This window comes from Vollenhovia emeryi, unplaced genomic scaffold (assembly GCF_000949405.1).
Source record: "Vollenhovia emeryi isolate VEMERY1.0 unplaced genomic scaffold, V.emery_V1.0 DF939147.1, whole genome shotgun sequence".
NCBI lineage: Eukaryota > Metazoa > Arthropoda > Insecta > Hymenoptera > Formicidae > Vollenhovia > Vollenhovia emeryi.
This window is the reverse complement of record NW_011967219.1, coordinates 532,680-552,072: the sequence shown is the minus strand read 5'-3', so window position 1 is coordinate 552,072 and position 19,393 is coordinate 532,680. Positions and strand designations below refer to the sequence as shown.

Below are 19,393 nucleotides of genomic sequence, written 5' to 3'. Positions count from 1 at the left end.
AAAATAAAAACTGTTCGTAAAATCAATTATATTGAAAAGAAGTATATTCCCCCTTCGGTGAATTTCTCCTTTATTACAATAAAACAATAATCTCTGAGAAAGTAACTTTCTGAGGACACCACATTTCGTTTATTGTTAGAAGATGGTCGCGATATTAAAGATTGCGATATAAATCGTTAAATTAATACGGGCGATCGGCGACGAGAGGGTCGTACGGTCTCCTCGAGGGTTGATAATCGGCCAGAGATCCGCGAGATAGGCGCGGCTGCAATTCTAATAATGCACTCGAGGAAGCGTCGTCGTTTTGGTGCAACAGGTGACGCGACTCGAAATTGTCAGCGTTTCATCTGATGATAAAATCAGGCCACATAGGTTATACAATGCAGCCGAGGAGCTTGCCTCGTTCCAGAAATCGGCCCGCGATGCAATCGGACGTTTCAGCGCCGATATGCATCGGACCAGTTGCACCAGTTGCGTGCGCGTATCCTCCATTTTGCGAAACGCAATTCCTTCTATCTTTATACGTCGGTATTTTATCAAAAAATCGTCGATGTAAGGTCACGAGCAAGGAAGGGCTCAAATTGTAACTTAAACTGTCACAGATTTGTTTCTTTTTTAAGATTGGATACTGTATGTGCATTGAAAAAAAAAATTTCTCGCTACCGTAGCTTATGGTTCGCTAAAAATATTTTGCTGCCGCAACTATAAATTTCTAAGCCACAGCAAACGATTTGCTGTCGCACCTAATACAATAGCCACAGTAGCAAAGTGTTTAGCTATCGCAACTGAATATTAGCTGTCCGTATTTTACAACGGAAATTTAACTGCCAGATGTAGGTTTTAGCTACGGTAGCTACATTTTTCTTTCCGTGTTTCTGTATCCACGAAGAAAACTAAATATTCGGGCGATTTTAAAGAAAATAATAAAAGTGATTATTAGCGAATAACAATTTTTTTTTGCAACCATAGGCTCTTTAAACCTCGAACCAAAAATATCATTTTTTGTGTTCTCTCTCTCTCTCTCTCTCTCTCTCTCTCTCTCTCTCTCTCTCTAAAATACATAAATCGGACACAAGTGGAAGGATTAATTTATTACAAAATGGAAGATTTTGGCGCCACTCATCATCCACTTTGCGAGCGGGTGAGATAAGATTTTCGGAAATTTATCGGGGCGTCGCAATGCTGTGCCGTTCGAGCTTTAAGGCTCTCATTTTCGCCGGCACGCTCCGCACCTTATCGAGAATCGCGAGAAAAGATCGGGGATCTATCGGCAGGGAGCGGCCAAAAGAAAATGTCCGACCTGCAAAATGCAGAGACGCGTAGGCAACTCTCCCCCTCCTCCTTTGTTTTCTCCCTCCTCGCGTCCTTAGACAATTTATCAGGGATTTCGGTTCGAATCCTGCGGGCTATCGTTTCGCGCGCGCACGACCTATATTTTTTACAATTTTTTTTCTTCAAGCCGTTTTTCACGCCGCAAACCCGTGCGGGCTTTATCGAACTTATCCCGAAAATAACGCCATATAATTTACCGGACAGAACGGGGAGGAGGAAAATAAGCTACGGCTTATTTTATCGATCCCTTGAATCTTCTATTAGTATCCTCTTTGCGTATCAGTATCTTTAATACCATTCAGTTATGGAGTAAATAAAAGTTCTACTCTTTATATCTTAAAATTACTAAATTTTTTATTATTTGCATCTGCAAATTCCAGACAGCATATCAGAAAATCTAATTCTTTAACTTGATAAAGTTACAAAGTTTCAAGTTGTAAATTTCAGCTTAGAAAAATCATCTTTCCCTTAAGAAACATTTTTTTCTTTTAGCTTGACATTAACAGATAAAAAAATATTTATTAGAATGAAAGAAAGTCGTTTTTGTGTTCAAGGAACTTGACGAAGTTTAGTCAATCGATCGGCATCTCCGTTTGCTTGTCAGGTTGTTACAATGTAAAGGGTTAAGGGGTTCGTAAATCAGTCTTCCCGCGAAATCGATCGTGAACCCGCGAATAATTCATCACAGATCATCGAGAGCCATTTTACGTATCCCAAGGATGACGACTATAGAGGAGAAAAATCCTATATACTACAGGATCACGATTCAATGAGCTCAAGGCATTCGCAGAAAGCATCCCTGAATATTTAAGAAAAAAAAAGGCAGATACGGATCATGCGGGGTGCGATAAGCCCGCGGGATCTGCGGGTTTGATAAGCTGGGGCCAGAAATCTATGAAGTTCTAAAAATCTCGGGTTTCCGAGAGTTTCGAAATAACCCTCGGAAAAGATAAACGCCGCGCCACTTCGCGGCCGCCATTCAGCCCGGGGAATAACGGGCGAGGAGGGCGATTTCCAATCTTTGTGCCCGAAAATCGTCTTTTATCCTTCAGCCGGAATCACCGGCGGGAGGGAAGAAGTATAAGGATATAACCTCGTCCGGGAAAATTCCCCCGTTCCTTTCCTCCCCACCGAGTCCAGGCCGTCGTCGTCGTCGTCGTCGGAGCCGAGAAGACGAGTTCTCGAGCCGGAGGGTATAGTTTGGATTACAGGCAAAATACGTCGAAACCGAATCCCCTCATTTCGTACGGCCGGCTTTCTCTCGTCCTTTGTGCATTGTTTCATCGCGCAAACGCTGCGATAAGACGCCCGTCATATTTATTTTATCCAGAAAAGTGATAAATTAACATAAATCGAGACCTGACGTTTCACATTGCCGTCCGTGTGTTTAAAATTGTAAGTGGGGCGCTTAAAGGCGCAGGTACGGCCACGTGGTCCTAGTAAAACTATTTATTTCTATGTTCCTCTTTTCCATCGCTGGATCAATACATTCATATTATCTGTTTTTTTTTAACTATTTCGTTCCCTATCTCTCTTTTTATTCTTTTTATTTATATGAGGAGCTATTAGTTTCCATTGTTTTCTTTCTAGACAAGTTCTCGTTTCAGTTTTAATTACGGTTTGACAAAAGACAGTCTTTTTTGCAACCTTGATTGGTCGAAACTTTTTAGAATAATAAATTTTTACTGATTACATTATAGTCTGCTCATTTCTGATGTAACAAAGGAATTACAAGAATTGGTTCTGTAAGAGAAAAGGTACATAAAGGTGGAAAACGTGATTTTATAGAAGAGCACTTGAAAAGTTTTGATGCTTTGGTCTCACGACCTCATATCTCTTGCAACGATGTATCCTCCTTTTCTTTGTCTATTTCAAATCGAGACTACAGGCAAAGTTACTACCGAGAGATAAATTAAATGAAAATTTAAAACAAATTCGCTTAATTATCTTTCGACAATCTACTTTTAATCATTCAAATGCCGCGAGAGGATTATTTGTTTTTTCTTTCGTTTTTGACATATTAAAAAACTTTACATAACTAAAAACGTTCAAGAAACGATGTACTTTTTTAACGAAATTTTAAAAATTATCTTTAAATGCAGCAGTTTCTTTTTAAGTACTTGACCGTTTAACTGTGGCACCCTCTTCCATTCGTTCTCTCGGATCCTGAATCCTATATTAAGGTCCAAATCCTACGGTAAGTCGGGATAAAAACGACCATCAGAAATAATTAAACAACGATGGGACTCGCGCGAAATTTCGTGGCTTCTATCCATTTTGTCGTTTCGCCATCCTCTGCCTTTCGCCGCTTTACTCTGTGTTCGGTGCAAGAATAAACTCCCGTTGAGAAGATAAAGAGTTGGCCGGCTGCGCAGAAAAAGAAGGGCGCGAGAGGAACGTGACAAAGAATATTGCGGAGGAAATAGATCGGAGGTAGCGACAGCAGTTTGACAACGTAAACAAGGCTGCTGTATGAGTCGGGAACGTTTAATCCAGTCGTGAATGAAAGGCATTCTCGCAAATACAAAAAATTTTATTGGAGAAAGAGAGGCCGGGGGGGGGGGGAAGAGCGTTCTAATTAGCGTCTTTACGTCAACCCGACGGAAAACAAAAGAATAGTTTATTGCTCGACTGAAAAATTTAGTGTTCATCGAAATTAATATTTCTAAGAAGCTCGTTTACGTCATTAGTTACACATCTGAGATAAAATTGTTAGATGGAAAATAAAATTCGAGAACTGCTCGAATAACAGTTCAACGTTACAACAAATCTCCCCGATTTGTCTAAAGACTCGAAAGTATTTTCCATAGGTACATCTGCAATGATTAAAGTCATGAAGACGACGTGTAAACATTTGTACGCGGCCAAAGGGTTTCTAAAAACGAATTTCTTTCTATTTCCATGTCACTCGGAGGATCTTCCCTTACCTGCACATTTTACACGTGAATTTCGAGGGTACCATTTTCCCCAGAAATTTCGCCGCGCGATAATGGCGACCGACTCGTCTCTTTTTCGGTCGAAAGTAATTCAGTGATCGAGGCGTTGAAATGCCGCGACGGATGAAATCCCGGGGCGGGGGGGGGGGGGGTAAGGGAAGAGGGCGAGAGGGTCGAGAGGGAAGACAGCGGAGAGTTCTCGGGGAAGAACCATTCGCCATTCTTCCAGATGGCTATTCAGCTACATGTTAAATGGTGGTATCCCCTCAAACCCCCTGACGCCCGGGACTCATCATTTGTCTCGTTCTGCATCCCGCGACGTCCTCTTTTCGTACTCATCTCGCAACGAAGAGCTCTCTCTCTCTCTCTCTCTCTCTCTCTCTCTCTCTCTCTCTCTCTCTCTCTCTCTCCCTCTCTCTCTCTCTCTCTCTCTCTCTCTCTCTCTCTCTCTCACTCTGCAACCCCTCTGGACACCGCGGTAGCCATCTTGCCGCCCTTTTCTACGTTCCCATTGTTACTGGCCCTTCATTGTCTCCCGTCGACGTAACTCGCTCGACTGGCACACGCTCGCGTCGGAAGCGGAAACGTTGGGGGCGCGTCTGCTCGTGTTCCGCGTTCCGCTCGCTAAAAAAAGAGAAAAAAACTCGGAAAAAATTCACGAAAATTACGGCGAGGTAAAGCTGAAACGTCACACGCACAGTCGACGCTGATCAAAATGCCTGATTAATTACCGAGCAATACTACTGATTATATCGCGCTAGTATTTCGAATACGAGTGGAATCAATTTTTCTCCAGTTCGAAACGCCATGTTAAATGTATATATTTCATGTACTCTAAAAACCCCTTAACGTTCCACGTCAAACATCTTTGGAAACGGTTTAACTATAATAAAATAAAATTTACAAGACAAATGTACATTAGATCATCGACCAGCGCGTATCGAGATCGTGAAAGTTTGACCAAGAGAATTGCGTTACAATTTCAGTCACTTTAGTATAAAATGACGATCTCGTAAAAAGTGAAACCTTTCTTTTCGAGATGCAATTGACGAATCCATCGAGCCTTCGCCGTCCGATCGGACATTGCCGTTCGCGATCCCTCCCGTGAAATCACGTCGGGTCAACCACGCGCGCAAAACTGGCATGATCGACGTACGAATGAGGGCAAAATTCACGGATGAATTACATGGCGCCGGCCGAACGGTTTGGAATTCTCGTTTATCAAATACGTGACGTCTTTAGCCGCTTAAATTAAACGTGCCCGTTGTAACTACCCCGAATACGAACATTTATCTTCGTACAGTAACCGGTCCTCCTGTTTCCCGACGTGCCTTTAGATGCCCTTTGCGATACTCGTTTTTCGTTGTGTCAAACGGCGCCCCCCTTCTTCCGTCTGTACGATCCTTAATGATCCCGATATTCATCTTATTTAAAGAGATGCGAAGAAACGCCGCGAGAGCATCGAACGTTAAGCCCACTTCGCACGATTTATGGTTCGCGCGGGAGGTCTCGTGGCGGAATTCCATCCGTAATTTCGTCGCGCGCGGAAAAAAGGACCAGTTGTACCAACGAGATCAGCGCAATTGAAATGGAATCGTTGAAACAACATCGATGTTAATGATTGAAAAACGTCAGATAGTTGTCTTAATAATCTGGATATTTAGTTGAACGCTTGAAATATTCAAATCCGTGGCGAGTACAATCGAGCGAATTATGTACCTTTGTGACAGCCCGTGACGTCAACGTTTAATTCAAGCGACTTCATCCCTCCCCCCCCCTCGTGCGCGTTATCCCGAATCACGATGCGTGTACTGCCACGTACATATTATATTTTACGCGTTCTGATTCCTCAAGTATTCTACATGTTCGCGAGATTATGAATAGAATTATATTTAAAATTGAGAGACGCGAAGTTCGGATCGTCGAAAGTGGGCTTGAAATTGAACGAGTTTTTACGGCTCTGTCGAAACACGTGTATCATACCGAATGTGCCTGAAATAGGAATCGCTTCGATTTCCTTATGCTGAACAGGTTGAAAGGAAGCCCGTGGGATTTCGCGCGATTCTGCGCTCCTCGATATTTTTCAGGATTGGCAATTCGCGTCCGCGCAGATACGTGTCGCGCAGGGCGCGTAATATCGGACGGGCATTAGGCGAGCAGTCAGGATTTTATCCGAATTAATAACGGCAGAACCGACGCTTGACGTTCGCTACGGCTTCTTCGAGCTTTCGGGGATCAAAGACTTAGTTTAATTAGAAGCGTTCTCTATCTTCTGCCGGGAAAGCGCCGGGGCGCTTCAAAGCGCGGCCATAATCCGCGCGTTAACGAGCCTGGCGCACTAAAATCGTTACTTTGACGCATCGCAATTATTTATTGTGACGAGAGTCTGCTAAATTGGCTTCTTGCGATCTACGACGAAAGACACTGCGATCAAAGCGCGTATTTACTTTAATCAGTCGGCGGGTTCGCTACACTGCGTTTACTATTTGAGAGGATTAACGCGAATCCGGATGTCGCACGACTGTCGGCGTTTAAGTGACAAATAGAGAAATAATTGTCAGCTGGAGGACCGAGAAAGCGATTTCGTACACTTTTCATCTCGGCAGTCTGCGAAATTCATTTTTAATTAATTTCAGAAAAGTATGACCGATTGTGTCATCTTCTGCTCATAATTAGTTCGCAAGGCAAAATATACCTTTGGTCCAAGAGTGCGGAACAGCTTCAGTATTCCTATTCTTTGCATAAATCCATCTATTCTGATATTACCGATAAAACATTAAAGAAAAAATTACACACGTAGTCTCCTGGTGTTGACAAAGCGTCCCTCTCTTCAAAATTGTTCAAAGAGTGAGAATAAGATCGACCTCACTTTTTTCGCATTCGATTTTGGTCGCAAAGTAGGTACCAAGCGAAAGGTCTCGTCAAGCTGATTACAGATATGTCAGTCTCAGAGTGTACCTATTTAACGTTCCGGAGATATCGGGCTCCAACAATTCCTAAACCGAGTTGGAGTCGACTAATAAGGTTTCCCTCAATGGTCGATGCTAATGACATCGCGTCCTGCATTTTCTATGAACCTAAGTAAATTTTAGGTGGATCAAGTGAATTATTCCATCTGGAGCTCCTTTATTTTCTACAATCTAACCAATAGGTTCGGTCCAAAGCATTCAACGCCATTTTTCGGCACTCGAACCTTTGGAGTGGATACCATAGGTACACTCTGAGACTGACGTTATCGGTAATCAACTTGTCGAGACCTTTCGTTTGGTACCTACTTTGTGAGCAAAATCGAATGCGAAAAAAAATGGGGCCATTTGCCTACGGACACTTACTCTCAACCCTTTGAAGATGCGATTGTCGCAAATAATAAGGAGTTGCTCTCGAGTCTGTCGGAGCTGGCGCGCGACGGAAAGACGCTACGACAATGGACCGAGGCGAGAATTTTTGTTTCCGCTCCGCGACTGAAACGAGGCTTCAGACGCGAAATGGGCTGTTCCCGTGGAGGCACCCCTCGGGCAAAAAGCGGAGGCGTCACGAGCCAGGGGTCAATAATTCGGGGAAGATGCAATGCGACGCGACGTGACACCGAGCGAAGTGGTACTTTCGCGAAATCCGACGCTGCGACGCTCGCGTGACAGTGCCGCGCCGCGCCCGCGTCTTCTGAAATTTCACGCCGAAGTGTAAGATGCTGTAAGCTGGAGCGCGGAGATACATTAGCGCGAACGTGACGCGAACGAATTGATCGAGTTTGTCGGGAATTACGGCGCGGCGATAACGAGAACTTTTAAAAATGTATCCTTCCCCGGGCGTCCTCTCTGGCATTTTGCAATCACGTCCGCCGCGCTTTTCCCTCGCAGGGAGGGAGAGAGAGAGAGAGAGAGAGAGAGAGAGAGAGAGAGAGAGAGAGAGAGAGAGAGATTTGTTTTTGCAAAGTTAAAGTTTCCTAATTCGATTCCGATTTGAACGTTGCAGCTCGCCATCGGCTGCAAAATTAAGGAAATAAAAATAGAGACGTCCCTCTCATTCCGGAGATTGCACGCGACGTTTTGCTCTCCGCGCTTTTTCCTCAATTTATATAAATGACGCAAATGAATGGCAATTATTAATCGATCCACGCATCTTCCCACTCTTCGCGTACACGTACATAAATATCCAAATACGTAATCAATATCCGAAGACCGGGAAGAGCGCCTCACGCACACCCAGACTTAAAAGATTTATTATCGATTAAACAAATGAGACACGTTGAAATCATATTTCTTCGAATCTAGATTTGAAGAAACGGATATGAACTCTCCTAGACACTCCAGTCTCGATCAAATAAGATTTTCGTCAAGGTGGAGAAATCGCTTCGTCGAAATTAAGCGAAAGTCTATCGAGGTCGAAATTCAAACGAATTTGTTAGACTTTAAGCAGACCCTTTCCCGGGCGCACGTGTCGCGGCGATAAACACGCGTGCGTGAGAATATTAACGAAACAAAAAAAAAACCCGGATCGCCACGTAATAATACCTAGTCGCGCGGGGCTGTTATCGCGCGGCTCACAATCGCGGCGATTTACACGACAATCGAGCGCCGGCCGATATTCGCGCGGGCGAACGCGACGGCCGCGCAACGAGTGGCGTTTAAAGTAGCGCGTAATAAAATAAATCGAACGCGCGGCGATTAATTCGCGGCCGGTTATTATAGAGGCGCGGGCGTGCGAAGGGTTTCGCGGGGTGGGGCGGGGGAGGGGCGTCCCTTGCCGTAAATAACAATAAAACTCTATTAATGCGGTAGCGCTGATAGTTACCCCGGCCTGGCACCGAGCCAGGAACATACCGCGTCGGCTATTCACCCCGCGAAATACATGCCGCCCCTACCCACCCTCTTGCTCTCTCGGGAAGGGGGAGGGTGGACGATGGCGCGCGCGCGCGCGCCATCCTCCCCGGGTGTGGGGTTGCGCTCGCATACCGATCCTACGTCCGTATGTAATGCAGAACGGTTATGCGGCATTACGCACCGGGATAGGCACTCCGAAACTGGGCAATGGCGCCTCGTATCACCGGCCGGCCCCGCTCGTCAAATTGTCCGAATTGGTCCGGAGCAAACGTCGGGATGCCTGCGGTCGATGATTGTAACGTATCCCGAGCGTCGTAAACGTCTTTCCCCCGGTCATCCGAGCGTTTTTCTCCCCCCACCCCCGTGCGGATCGTATTTGGACGTTCGTGGGATCGCATTATTCCGCCAGTAATAAAGAAGTGAGAGACAGTTTAACGGTCACATATGCATACACTATGTCGACATACGTGTATTACGTTGCGATTTAGTACGTAGAATGGAAAGGCAAACAGATAAGGGACTAGTTGACGAAATTAATTGAAATTAATTAAGATGAGAATAGAATTAGTAAAGTTGGACCTTTATTGTGTAGACTGAAGTCACTTTCGGTATTATCTAAACTTATATCTAAATATCTAGAATGGATATACAGGGTGTCTCAGGAGGGAAGGTCAATATTCTGAAAGGTGATAGTCGGTCATTTCAAACAAAAATGTTCGTGTGATTGTATGTTCCATTCCCCACTGTTGCCGAGATAGAGCTATTTGAATGTACAGTTGCAAAATTACTTTGCAAATACCGCTATTTTAGAGGATCGTATGACAGGACAAAATTACGTGGAATTTCTGCTAAATGCATTACCAGAACAACTGGGAGACGTTCCTTTGGCTACAACGGCGTGTTATGTACTTTCAGCATGACGGAGCCCCTCCTCATTATACCCGATTTGTGGTGCAACCTCAGCGTCACTTTCCCTAATCGGTGGATTGGCCGTGGCAGCGCCATTAATTTGCCACCAAGATCTCCAGACTTAACCCCGTTGGATTTTTGTTTATGGGGTTGGATGAAGAGTAAAGTGCACAGAAGAAAAGTGAATACACGAGACATTCAAGTGGCTCTATCTCGGAAACAGTGGGGAACGAGACATATATTCATACGAACAGTTTTGCTTAAAATGACCGATACTATCACCTCCCAGGATATTGACCTTTCCTCCTGGGACATCCTGTATACGTGTGACGAGACTACTAACTTTACACCTTCAACAAATTGTCAACTTACGCGCTGTATGAAAAATTACGTACAAAAGTTGCACGATTGCAAGAAGATTATTACGTGAACTATTTTCATAAGTGGAGACGATTCAGAAATTTCAAGGTCAACTTCAACTTTTAAACAGAATTTTTTCATGTCGCAGTTAGAAAGTTGTTGAATTTTGAGTAACAACCCATCTTTAAGACGTCTTTTAGACATACGTGTTGTTTGGGAATGTATTACGATTGCATTTCTTATGCAACCTGTGCTTTCAGATTGCAAAAATGAAATATGTCTGTACACTCAGTTATACATGTAAAGTTTCATATATTAGTAAAATAAAGTTCTCTATCTTGATGAAAGCACTTAGGCGTCGAGAATCTGAATTCGAAACCAGGCGTGTAAAAATTGAGAAGCTTGGGCACTTGCCAAACTGTTTAAGCGGGAAAATAAATTTAATGTTTGATCGAGGAATGGCATACAAAAAGGTTAGCTTAAGGCGTGGGGGTTCGGAAAAGACGCGAAAAAAGGATCGCGGAGGCATCGACGGGATAATCCATCCTCGGCCCCTCGAGCGAGCGTTTGTTTTCCCTCGATTGCTATCGAATCGAGGGAAACGATATTTGTCGCTCGCTCGGAAAGAAACTTTCGTCTACTTCGTCCTCCTCGAGGCGGCCCGACGACGTTCTCCGATCCTCGAAAAGTCTCGGCGATTTTTCCTCACGTACTTCCAAGTGAGCTTAATCGCGTCTTAACTGTGTCTTCAACGAATTTTAACTCTCTCGTACAAAATCATATCCACCATACTCACGCGACGAGATTCATAATTCAAGAGTCCAAGCAGCGTCGACTGCCTTTTTAAACATTGCGAGCGTACACGAGAAAAAAGAACTAGCCGCAGATATTATTAATGTACAGTGATGGAGAGAATTGCACCACTTTTTTAAATAAGTTTAGTAACACGTTTAGATTCAGGTTTATACGTTTCAAAATATTTTTTATAAGGAAAATTTTACTCGAGAAATAGATTGGAAAGGCTCAAAGTGGTTTCGAAATGGCCGAAGAGCAAAATATTCCTCGGAGAAGAAGATTTTGGAACGTGAGCCCGAATCTAAATGGATGTTCCTAAACTTCTAAAAAAAAAATTGTCCCAACCATTCTGTCCATCACTGTAGATGCGTGTACAGTTTTATAAAAATAATTCTGCATTATTTGTGAGCTCGGCATTTTCAATTTTAAAACGTCTCTCTCTCTTTCTTTCTCTCTCTTGAAGTTGGGGGCTCGATAATTTCAAAAATTGTCACACTCGTTCGATCTTTATTGAAAGCGTTTGCAGGGCTTATTTCTCTTCCGGCACGCTCTCGGGAGATCAACTATACGCGATGTTCCTTTAAAATTGAGATTCACGAGACAAACACTGGCGATGATCGCGATCGATCGATTCCGCGGGCTTCACCGAAACACCGAAACACCGCGTCTTGCGAGACTTCTCGATCCCAGTCGCTCTGGGAGCAATGCGCTTTATTACGGTTAAACAGGCTGACCGAGCAGTATATTACCGCGGGACGGCACTGATTTATTGCTAGGCAGGTCCGCCAGCCCACTGCCCAATATCCATACCCGGTCCCATCGGCGAACAACGCCGGCGTCCCTATTCCCTCATCGCCGCGTCGACGCGCAGCTTTTCTCCTCGCCGACCGAAACTATTAATTCCCATCTCCCGCGGCGACCGACGCCGCATAATTCGATTCCACGGTATTACCGCACGACGACGGAACTGCGAGACGACGCGCGATTGCATTGTGGCGTGCAAGCCGAGAGTTTCGAGCTTTACGCTCTGAAACCTTGAGTTCCGCAGGCGCCAAAAGTGAGCTTAATTTCGTCAAACTGTTCCGGCAGCCGTCCACCGGTCTCTCGATTTCGCGCGAAATGAATTTATTTACAACAAAACTGCGGAAAATTATTATGCCAGCTGGTTGGACACTCTTATGGAATCAATTCGAATAATTAAACTCCCCGCTAAATAATTTATAATTTGTGTCAAAAACAAGAGCAGTATTCTGTTTACCATTTTATGTGCATTGTAAAAAAATTACAATTATTATAGCAGGTAATATTAGGACCATCTGTTATAGTTACATACGTCAGTAAATCTACGCCTTGTAGATAAAATTGTTCCCTTATACAATCAGTAAACTTGCCTTTAATTGTGTAAATTTTACAATTTTTTGTAATTTTTCATCACGTACAAACAAGAAATTCTACGTAAATTTAAAAAGTGTTATAAAAATTAACATACAGATGCCAGAATTATAATCGAATAGGAAACGAGAACGCCAAATCAATTTTTAGATCCGAGCAAGACGAAGGTAGTTCAAAAATTTTAATTCAATTGTTAATTCATATGCCGTTTTTCCAACTTGTCCTGCGCAACAAGAATTGAAATGCGCAAAAAAACAAGTTTCTTCTACAGTATTTAATTCATTTTATTCTGTGCGCTCTCTCTCTCTCTCTCACCGTAAAATAACAGCTGTTTGGTTTCGGCAACTCCCCGATTATCCTCCCACGTGTGTCTCGTGTCTCTTTTTTTTTCTCCCGGGAATTTGCGGATCGCCAAATTTCTCTTGTTAAACAATTTCCCACGCGGTTCAACGTCCCGATCGCGCGCGATCGTCGATATCCAGATGCTCGGGCGCGGAAACGAGAGCCCGCAGCCGGCGGCAGCCGCGCCGTGAAATTGCCGCGAGATCGAGACTTAAACGTCGGAGCAGGTCGATAGGCGGGCCGCGCTGAGCGCCGTTATCCCGGTATGCCCCATTTACCCCGATAGCTACGAATACGCGTATTATAGCGCCGCTTCGAAACTCGTCCCGCGGCGGTCGAGTCCCTCCACCTGCGAACGACAATCCCTCGCGATGTAACGACTCGCGTTCCTCCGGGGGTGCGCAGGCTGCGACCGGGGATGAGAAGCGGGGAGGGGAGAAGGTTAAGGGTGGAGTACGGCGGGAATGTCGCGAAACGTTTCGCGGAGTTGTAGACGCTGTCGCTGAATTTCCAGCGTGGAAAATGTACTCGATATTCCTCGCGGCTCTCTCTCTCTCTCTCTCTCTCTCTCTCTCTCTCTCTCTTTTTCTCTCTTTCTCTCTCTCTCCCCCTTCCTCTCTCTTTAACAGAATAAATTTGAAATTCATTTTTGGTAACGTCATCGATACTGGTCAACGCGATTCCAACTTTCTACGTTACACATGCTCGCGTTGCGTTTTGTGTATGACCGTTCTATTTTTTTTTTCATATTTTGTATCACAGTAATTGTTTGTATTAATTGTATTCTGTTATCTATCATGCGCTAATTTACATCTCTTTGTTTGTACCGAAGGCGGTCCAGTTAGGACCGAAACGTCTTCGATTTATATTTTAATTAAACCAATTTTTTTGACACTACAGCCCAGGCTCTGAGCCCCTTCTATGATTACTTCGAGAATAAATTTGAGCGACGCTGTTCCTCGGTTAGAACTAGACGCGCTCTTTTCTCCGCCCTTTTTTCTCATTTAGGACGCACGTTTTGACACATTGGTGGAATATGTTAATTTAATATCAATGAAAACGTCCGATAAATTAAAAATCCGACTCGGTAAGTCGACTTTACGTTTTGACGGAGGAAACTTGCGACAGATAAATCGCATTAGTCGTGATGGATATCGTCCTACTCGCTCTCGACGATCGTAAAGAAAAGCGGTTCTAGATTGATTATTTCGGCGTTTACGATCTTTACACTGCAAAGCCAAGTGTGCAATTTTTACACACATAAGTGTGTAAAATCGTAAACATAACACACATATGAGTGCATTGAAAGGGTTTCACCATTCACACACTTATGTGTGTGAGAATTACACGCCTGGATTTGCAGTGCATGCTCGCATCGTTGACGCGCGTGCAAAACAAAATAGACAGAAAGCGTTGCGCTTCAGTTCCTTAATAAGGCTGTTATAATTTGATATCTCTTCCAAGAGTTATCCTTAAGAAAAATGCCGTCAAAACTGATAAAAGAACTGAACACTAACTGATGGATAACCGATCATTATAGCTGATATCAGCACAACCAGTATATTGAAACAATTTTACCAGTTACTGATATAAAAACTCATTTATTCAGTTTTACGTTGATCAGTAAGTGATAAAATTTCCAGTTACTGATACAAATACTGGCCATTTGTTCAGTTTTATATTCATCAGTGATTGATAAAACTTCCAGTTCTAGTTGAGCCATCAATTGAGTCACCAGTTGTAGCTGATCAGTCATCCAGTGTTAGTGTCCAGTTGTCAGTTCAGTTCTCTTTCACCAGTTCTGTTAAGCATTTTTTATAAGAAACTGATCATTAAAACTGGACGTTAACTGAGAAACATTACCAATAGCTGTCTCTCGCAATCAGTCACTGATAGAACGCCACAAGTTACTGACTCAACATTATCAATTACTGATACTGCTAATCAGTTCTTTTCCTTAATGGTAGCTACTGCCGTTTGTCGGTTTCTTTTCAACCTGTAAAAATAGCACGCGCTCGAAATGCGCCGCGTTGCGAATGAGCCACCTCGTCTTTAACGATTGTCCAAAATGTGTTTCTTCCGCTTTGTTTCAGGATCTCCGCACCCTTCCAAGTGGTCGCCGCGGTCCTGATCTTCGCCGCGACGGTGTCGGCTCTGATCGGCCATTGTTATTCCGATCACAGGACCCTCGTAGCCTGCGGACTTTTCCTTCTAAGCGGTAAATACATCATCATGTCTCCTTAACCGTGTATTTATCTTTTGTCCCCTTCGCGTAACGTCGAATACTCCAAGTTTCTCAACACCTGTCCGCGCAACTGTTATGCCAGGATTTTTAATCGAAGTGCTAATGATCGCAGTTACTGGGGAAATTAAAGAATGTACAAAGAAACAAATTCCTCCAACTCTTTTCATTGGGGATTTTATGACAAACTTAGAACTAATTGAATTGATTAAAGAAATTACAGAAGTAACTGACTGAAACACAACATTTCATACAAATGAATCGCCACATTTTCCGGTTGGAAGTCTCCACGCGCGAACACTTTGCCGACTATCTTTTAATATTCAACTGACATATAGGAGATCAGAGCAGTTCACTTTCTTACGGTGTAAATAGCAATCCAATAAACTAGCAATGAATAAGAAGAGGTAGATGAGGCCAATGCGTGAAGATTGAAGCGCAATCTTATTCGGTGTCAAAGACGTTTAATATTCTAAATTTGCACACGTTTTGATCCAACTCGGTTCATCTTCAGTGTAATAAAAATTCGCAATGAATATTCGGATTCCTCCAGTTCCTAAATCCAATCCGAACGCCAGAAGAGTTCACCGCCAATGCGCGCAAGCTACCCGAGTGAGAGGAAAGCCCTTTTCCCCTCCGTCATTCTTCGCGCTCTATTGCGTCGTATAAACGGCCGAGCAAAGACGGGTGGACTCCTGATCCGCGTGCATTGTCCGCGCGGCAAGGAATCCGCCATTGTTAAAGCCAACGTGATGTAATAGGTGCGCGTGCCGTTTATATCGAGGATTGCACGAGCCGCGCAATCCTCGAGGTGATCGACGGTCATTGTTGGACCCTCCGCTGGCGAAAGTGTGTACCCGATACACGTCCGAGGATCAGCCAGTCCCGCGTGACCGGAGGAAACGAGCTGTTTTGCGAACAGCGAGGGGACAATTTCGTCCCACTTTCCGTTCTTTCACGTTCGCGAAATAAGCGCGCGTTTAACACGGAAGAAAAACATGCTACCGTAGCTAAAAACTGCATGTAGTAACTGAACTTCAGTTGTAAAATATGGACAGCTAGAGGAAAGTCCCCTATTATGAGATAGGCTCCTAATACGAGACAGCGGAGTTTCTGCTAAATTAACAGGCAACGTCTGTTGGTTCCACCATGAACTTATCGCCCGTAGAGTGAGATCTGCTTAGTGGAAAATTGATTGTTAGATCGTGTGACCGTTGCGAAAAAAGATTTGTGATTGAATTTGGACGTTGAAACCTCACATTAGGATCCTATCTTATAATAGAAGAGTTTCCGCTAATATTTAGTTGTGGCAGCTAATATTTTGCTACTGCGCCTATTATATTAGGTGCGACACACAGAGAACTTTCTCTTAAAATTTACTCTGGAGATCACGTAATCGTGGCACAACACGACATTTTGAAGAATTTTGTGAGAGTTTGTTGAAATTTTACCATACATTTTATTAGTAATTATATTGTTAGTACGCAGTTTACTAGTAACATGTATGGTACAATTTCAAAAAAACTCATTAAAAAATTCTGCGAGATGCCATGTCGTTCTACAATTACACAATTTTCAGGATAAATTTTAAGAGAAAATTCTCTCCGTGAAGCAAACCGTTTGCTGTCCCGAGTTGAAATTTTGGTACTATTTTGACACTTTTAAGGATAATTATCATATAATTTACATCTACTTAACTGATCTGTACACCTACATAGACCAGCAATAACCTACTTTGATGACATTATATTTTTTTACTCTTCCGTTGAATCTTTAATTCTACAAATTTACTTTAGCTCTTACTTAAAAGGACCTACTTTAATACTAAATTGGCAAAAGTAGAAATTTCCGACATTATCAGTTTTAAAGAAGGAGTAAATTTTGTACTTGCAGTTCAACCTGTTTCACTGTCTTAGGTCCTACTATATAATAGATTTAAAGGTTCAACAGAGGGCCAAAATTTCGACTCGGGGTGGTTTAAAAACTTATAATTATTGCAGCAAAATATTTTTAGCAAATCACGATTATCCACGGTAGCGAAAATTTGTTTTCTCAGTGGAGGACACGAGCATTGCGTCGAAAGAAACGTCTATATCAAGTTATATCATTTTGTCGCTTCGATCGCGCGACTTGTTTTAACTCGGTCCCGCTCTCGCGCGTTCCGTCGTTAAATCGTCGCTCGTCTCTGTAATAGGTTAAACATTTCTATAGGTATTGTAATAACGATCCATTATGTAGGAACGCCCGTATTTGGCAGCTCGCGGCTCGCCTTTACTTTCCCGACAACTCAATTCTCGGGGGGTGATGTCTCCATTCACGGCGAAATGCACACGTTCGCGCTGCAAAGGGGGTGGAAATGATCTATCTGCCCTCGCGGTTACAGGGATCCTGCGGATTACGGGTTGAGATCGGGATGCGCAGCGATCTAAACGCGTCGCCAAGTAACGCGACGCCTTCCCCATTTCCAACCCTTTCAGGACGTCGCTCCCACCCCCACCCCCCCTCCTCCCCTCCGTCCTCGTACACCTCGCCCTCCTCTTTCCCCTCCCCCGCCCCCACTTGCGCGACCTTCCTTCCTCTTTCTCATCCGACAGGTGAGTCGATATCGCGCGCGTACGATTCAAACGAAATCGAAATTCGGGCAGCGACGCGGGAATCGAAGGGGATGAGAAAAGAAGTCGGTAATATCGCCGCGGAAGTCTCGAATTGATTTCTTCGAGCGGCGCGTGGGGGGGCGGGGGCCGAGGTGGGTTCGACATTTTAATAAAAACCACCCGCGGTTTTGTCGTCGGCGCCGATGAAGGATAGCGTTGCATATATGAGGGTGAAGTGGCGTCACGTGGACTACGCCGCCTCCTCCGAGGGGACTCGAGCGGAAAACATTCTTTCGAGATATAGCAAACACACTTTCTTGCAACCCTTCTTCTCGCCATGTCAAATACGTCATTAATTGTATCCATCGATTTAAAACTCCCGCGATACTTTAACAGTTAGTACTTTGGAGATTAACCGAAGTCGTAAATCATGGCGCAAGAAGAGTCATCGTTCGCGAGAATAAGTACGGAATTTGACGTGAAATCCGTTACGTATTGGACGTAAATAAGTATCGACTTGTCGTATTGCCAATTTTCTACCAGAATTATCTCTGATATGACGTAGCGGGAATTATTTCGAGTACTTTAACCGAGGGGTAAACCGCTGAGATTTGCGGCATTACTGGGCATGGCTAGGCATTTTTTCGGCATCAGTCTGGGCCTTGCTGGGGCATTATAAAAATAACACAAGATGAAATAAGATATAAAGTAACGTCCGCCGGGCGTTAGTAGGCACTGGTGTACGTGATTTTGGTCAGCGGTTTACCCGACTTCAACCCTTTGAAGCACGGTGTAACACACGTTACATTAGACAGGAAAAGTATTGGGTGGATACATAAGTTTGTCCCGTTTCTAAACATTCGCGCACTTTATATACGAAATTCGATCTGCTATCAACTTTACACTTACATGACGTATTAAACATTTGAAAGTGGCAATTGAACGGAAACTTTACACTGTCAAATTTGTTGTCGTCGAGTGGTGTTTGTGAGTCGTGTAAATTTATAAAGCTCGATAAAAATAAACATCGCATTCCGCACATTATGCTTTTTATTTTCGAAAGCAACGTTCTGGCCGGCCTTCCGAAATTGACGGTCATGAAATCTTGGCCTTGGTTGAAACTGATCGTCATAAAACAACATTGCACTGATTAAGTGTATATCGATAAAATATAAGTACGAAATTTTTTTGTTTAAAAACGGGACGAACTGATGCATCAATCCAATATTATGCGTCTGCCTTATGTAACTTCTGTCGGATCGGTATTGTACGTCTCTTTGGGTAACTTATTATTCTGACCGCGCCTAGGCGGAGATCGATAGCGAGAAAAGCTCCTACCGCTGACGGCTAATTGTCATCGCCGGCAGATAATTACGTTTGTTTGTTAGACGCGCGCGTCGATCATGTCGGGAAGGGAGGAAGAATGCTAATCAACCTCGTGCACTTTTTTTTGTAACGTGCATAATTAACTTTTTCGATTCATTATATTATACTAAGTAAGTAATTATACTGAACAAGCCTAGGAAAGATCTTGACGCGGACTTTAAGTTCAATTTGAAACAAGCAGTACGTCTTACTCTTTGGAAATAAATTATAAAATCAATTAGAAATTAAAGAGGCCGTTTAGGACCGGGCATAGGTGTAAGTAGCCAGTTAAATTAAATTATTTAA

At 43.6% G+C, this 19,393-nt stretch overlaps 1 protein-coding gene across 1 annotated transcript in view; it reads left to right on the top strand.

Annotated features, from left to right (window-relative positions):
* LOC105566016 overlaps window positions 1–19,393 on the top strand; it is a 131,403-nt gene that overhangs the window by 67,587 nt on the left and 44,423 nt on the right. The window contains exon 4 of the mRNA XM_012019688.1: window positions 14,980–15,104. Coding sequence (XP_011875078.1) covers window positions 14,980–15,104 — 125 coding nt within the window. The remainder of the gene's footprint in view (window positions 1–14,979; window positions 15,105–19,393) is intronic.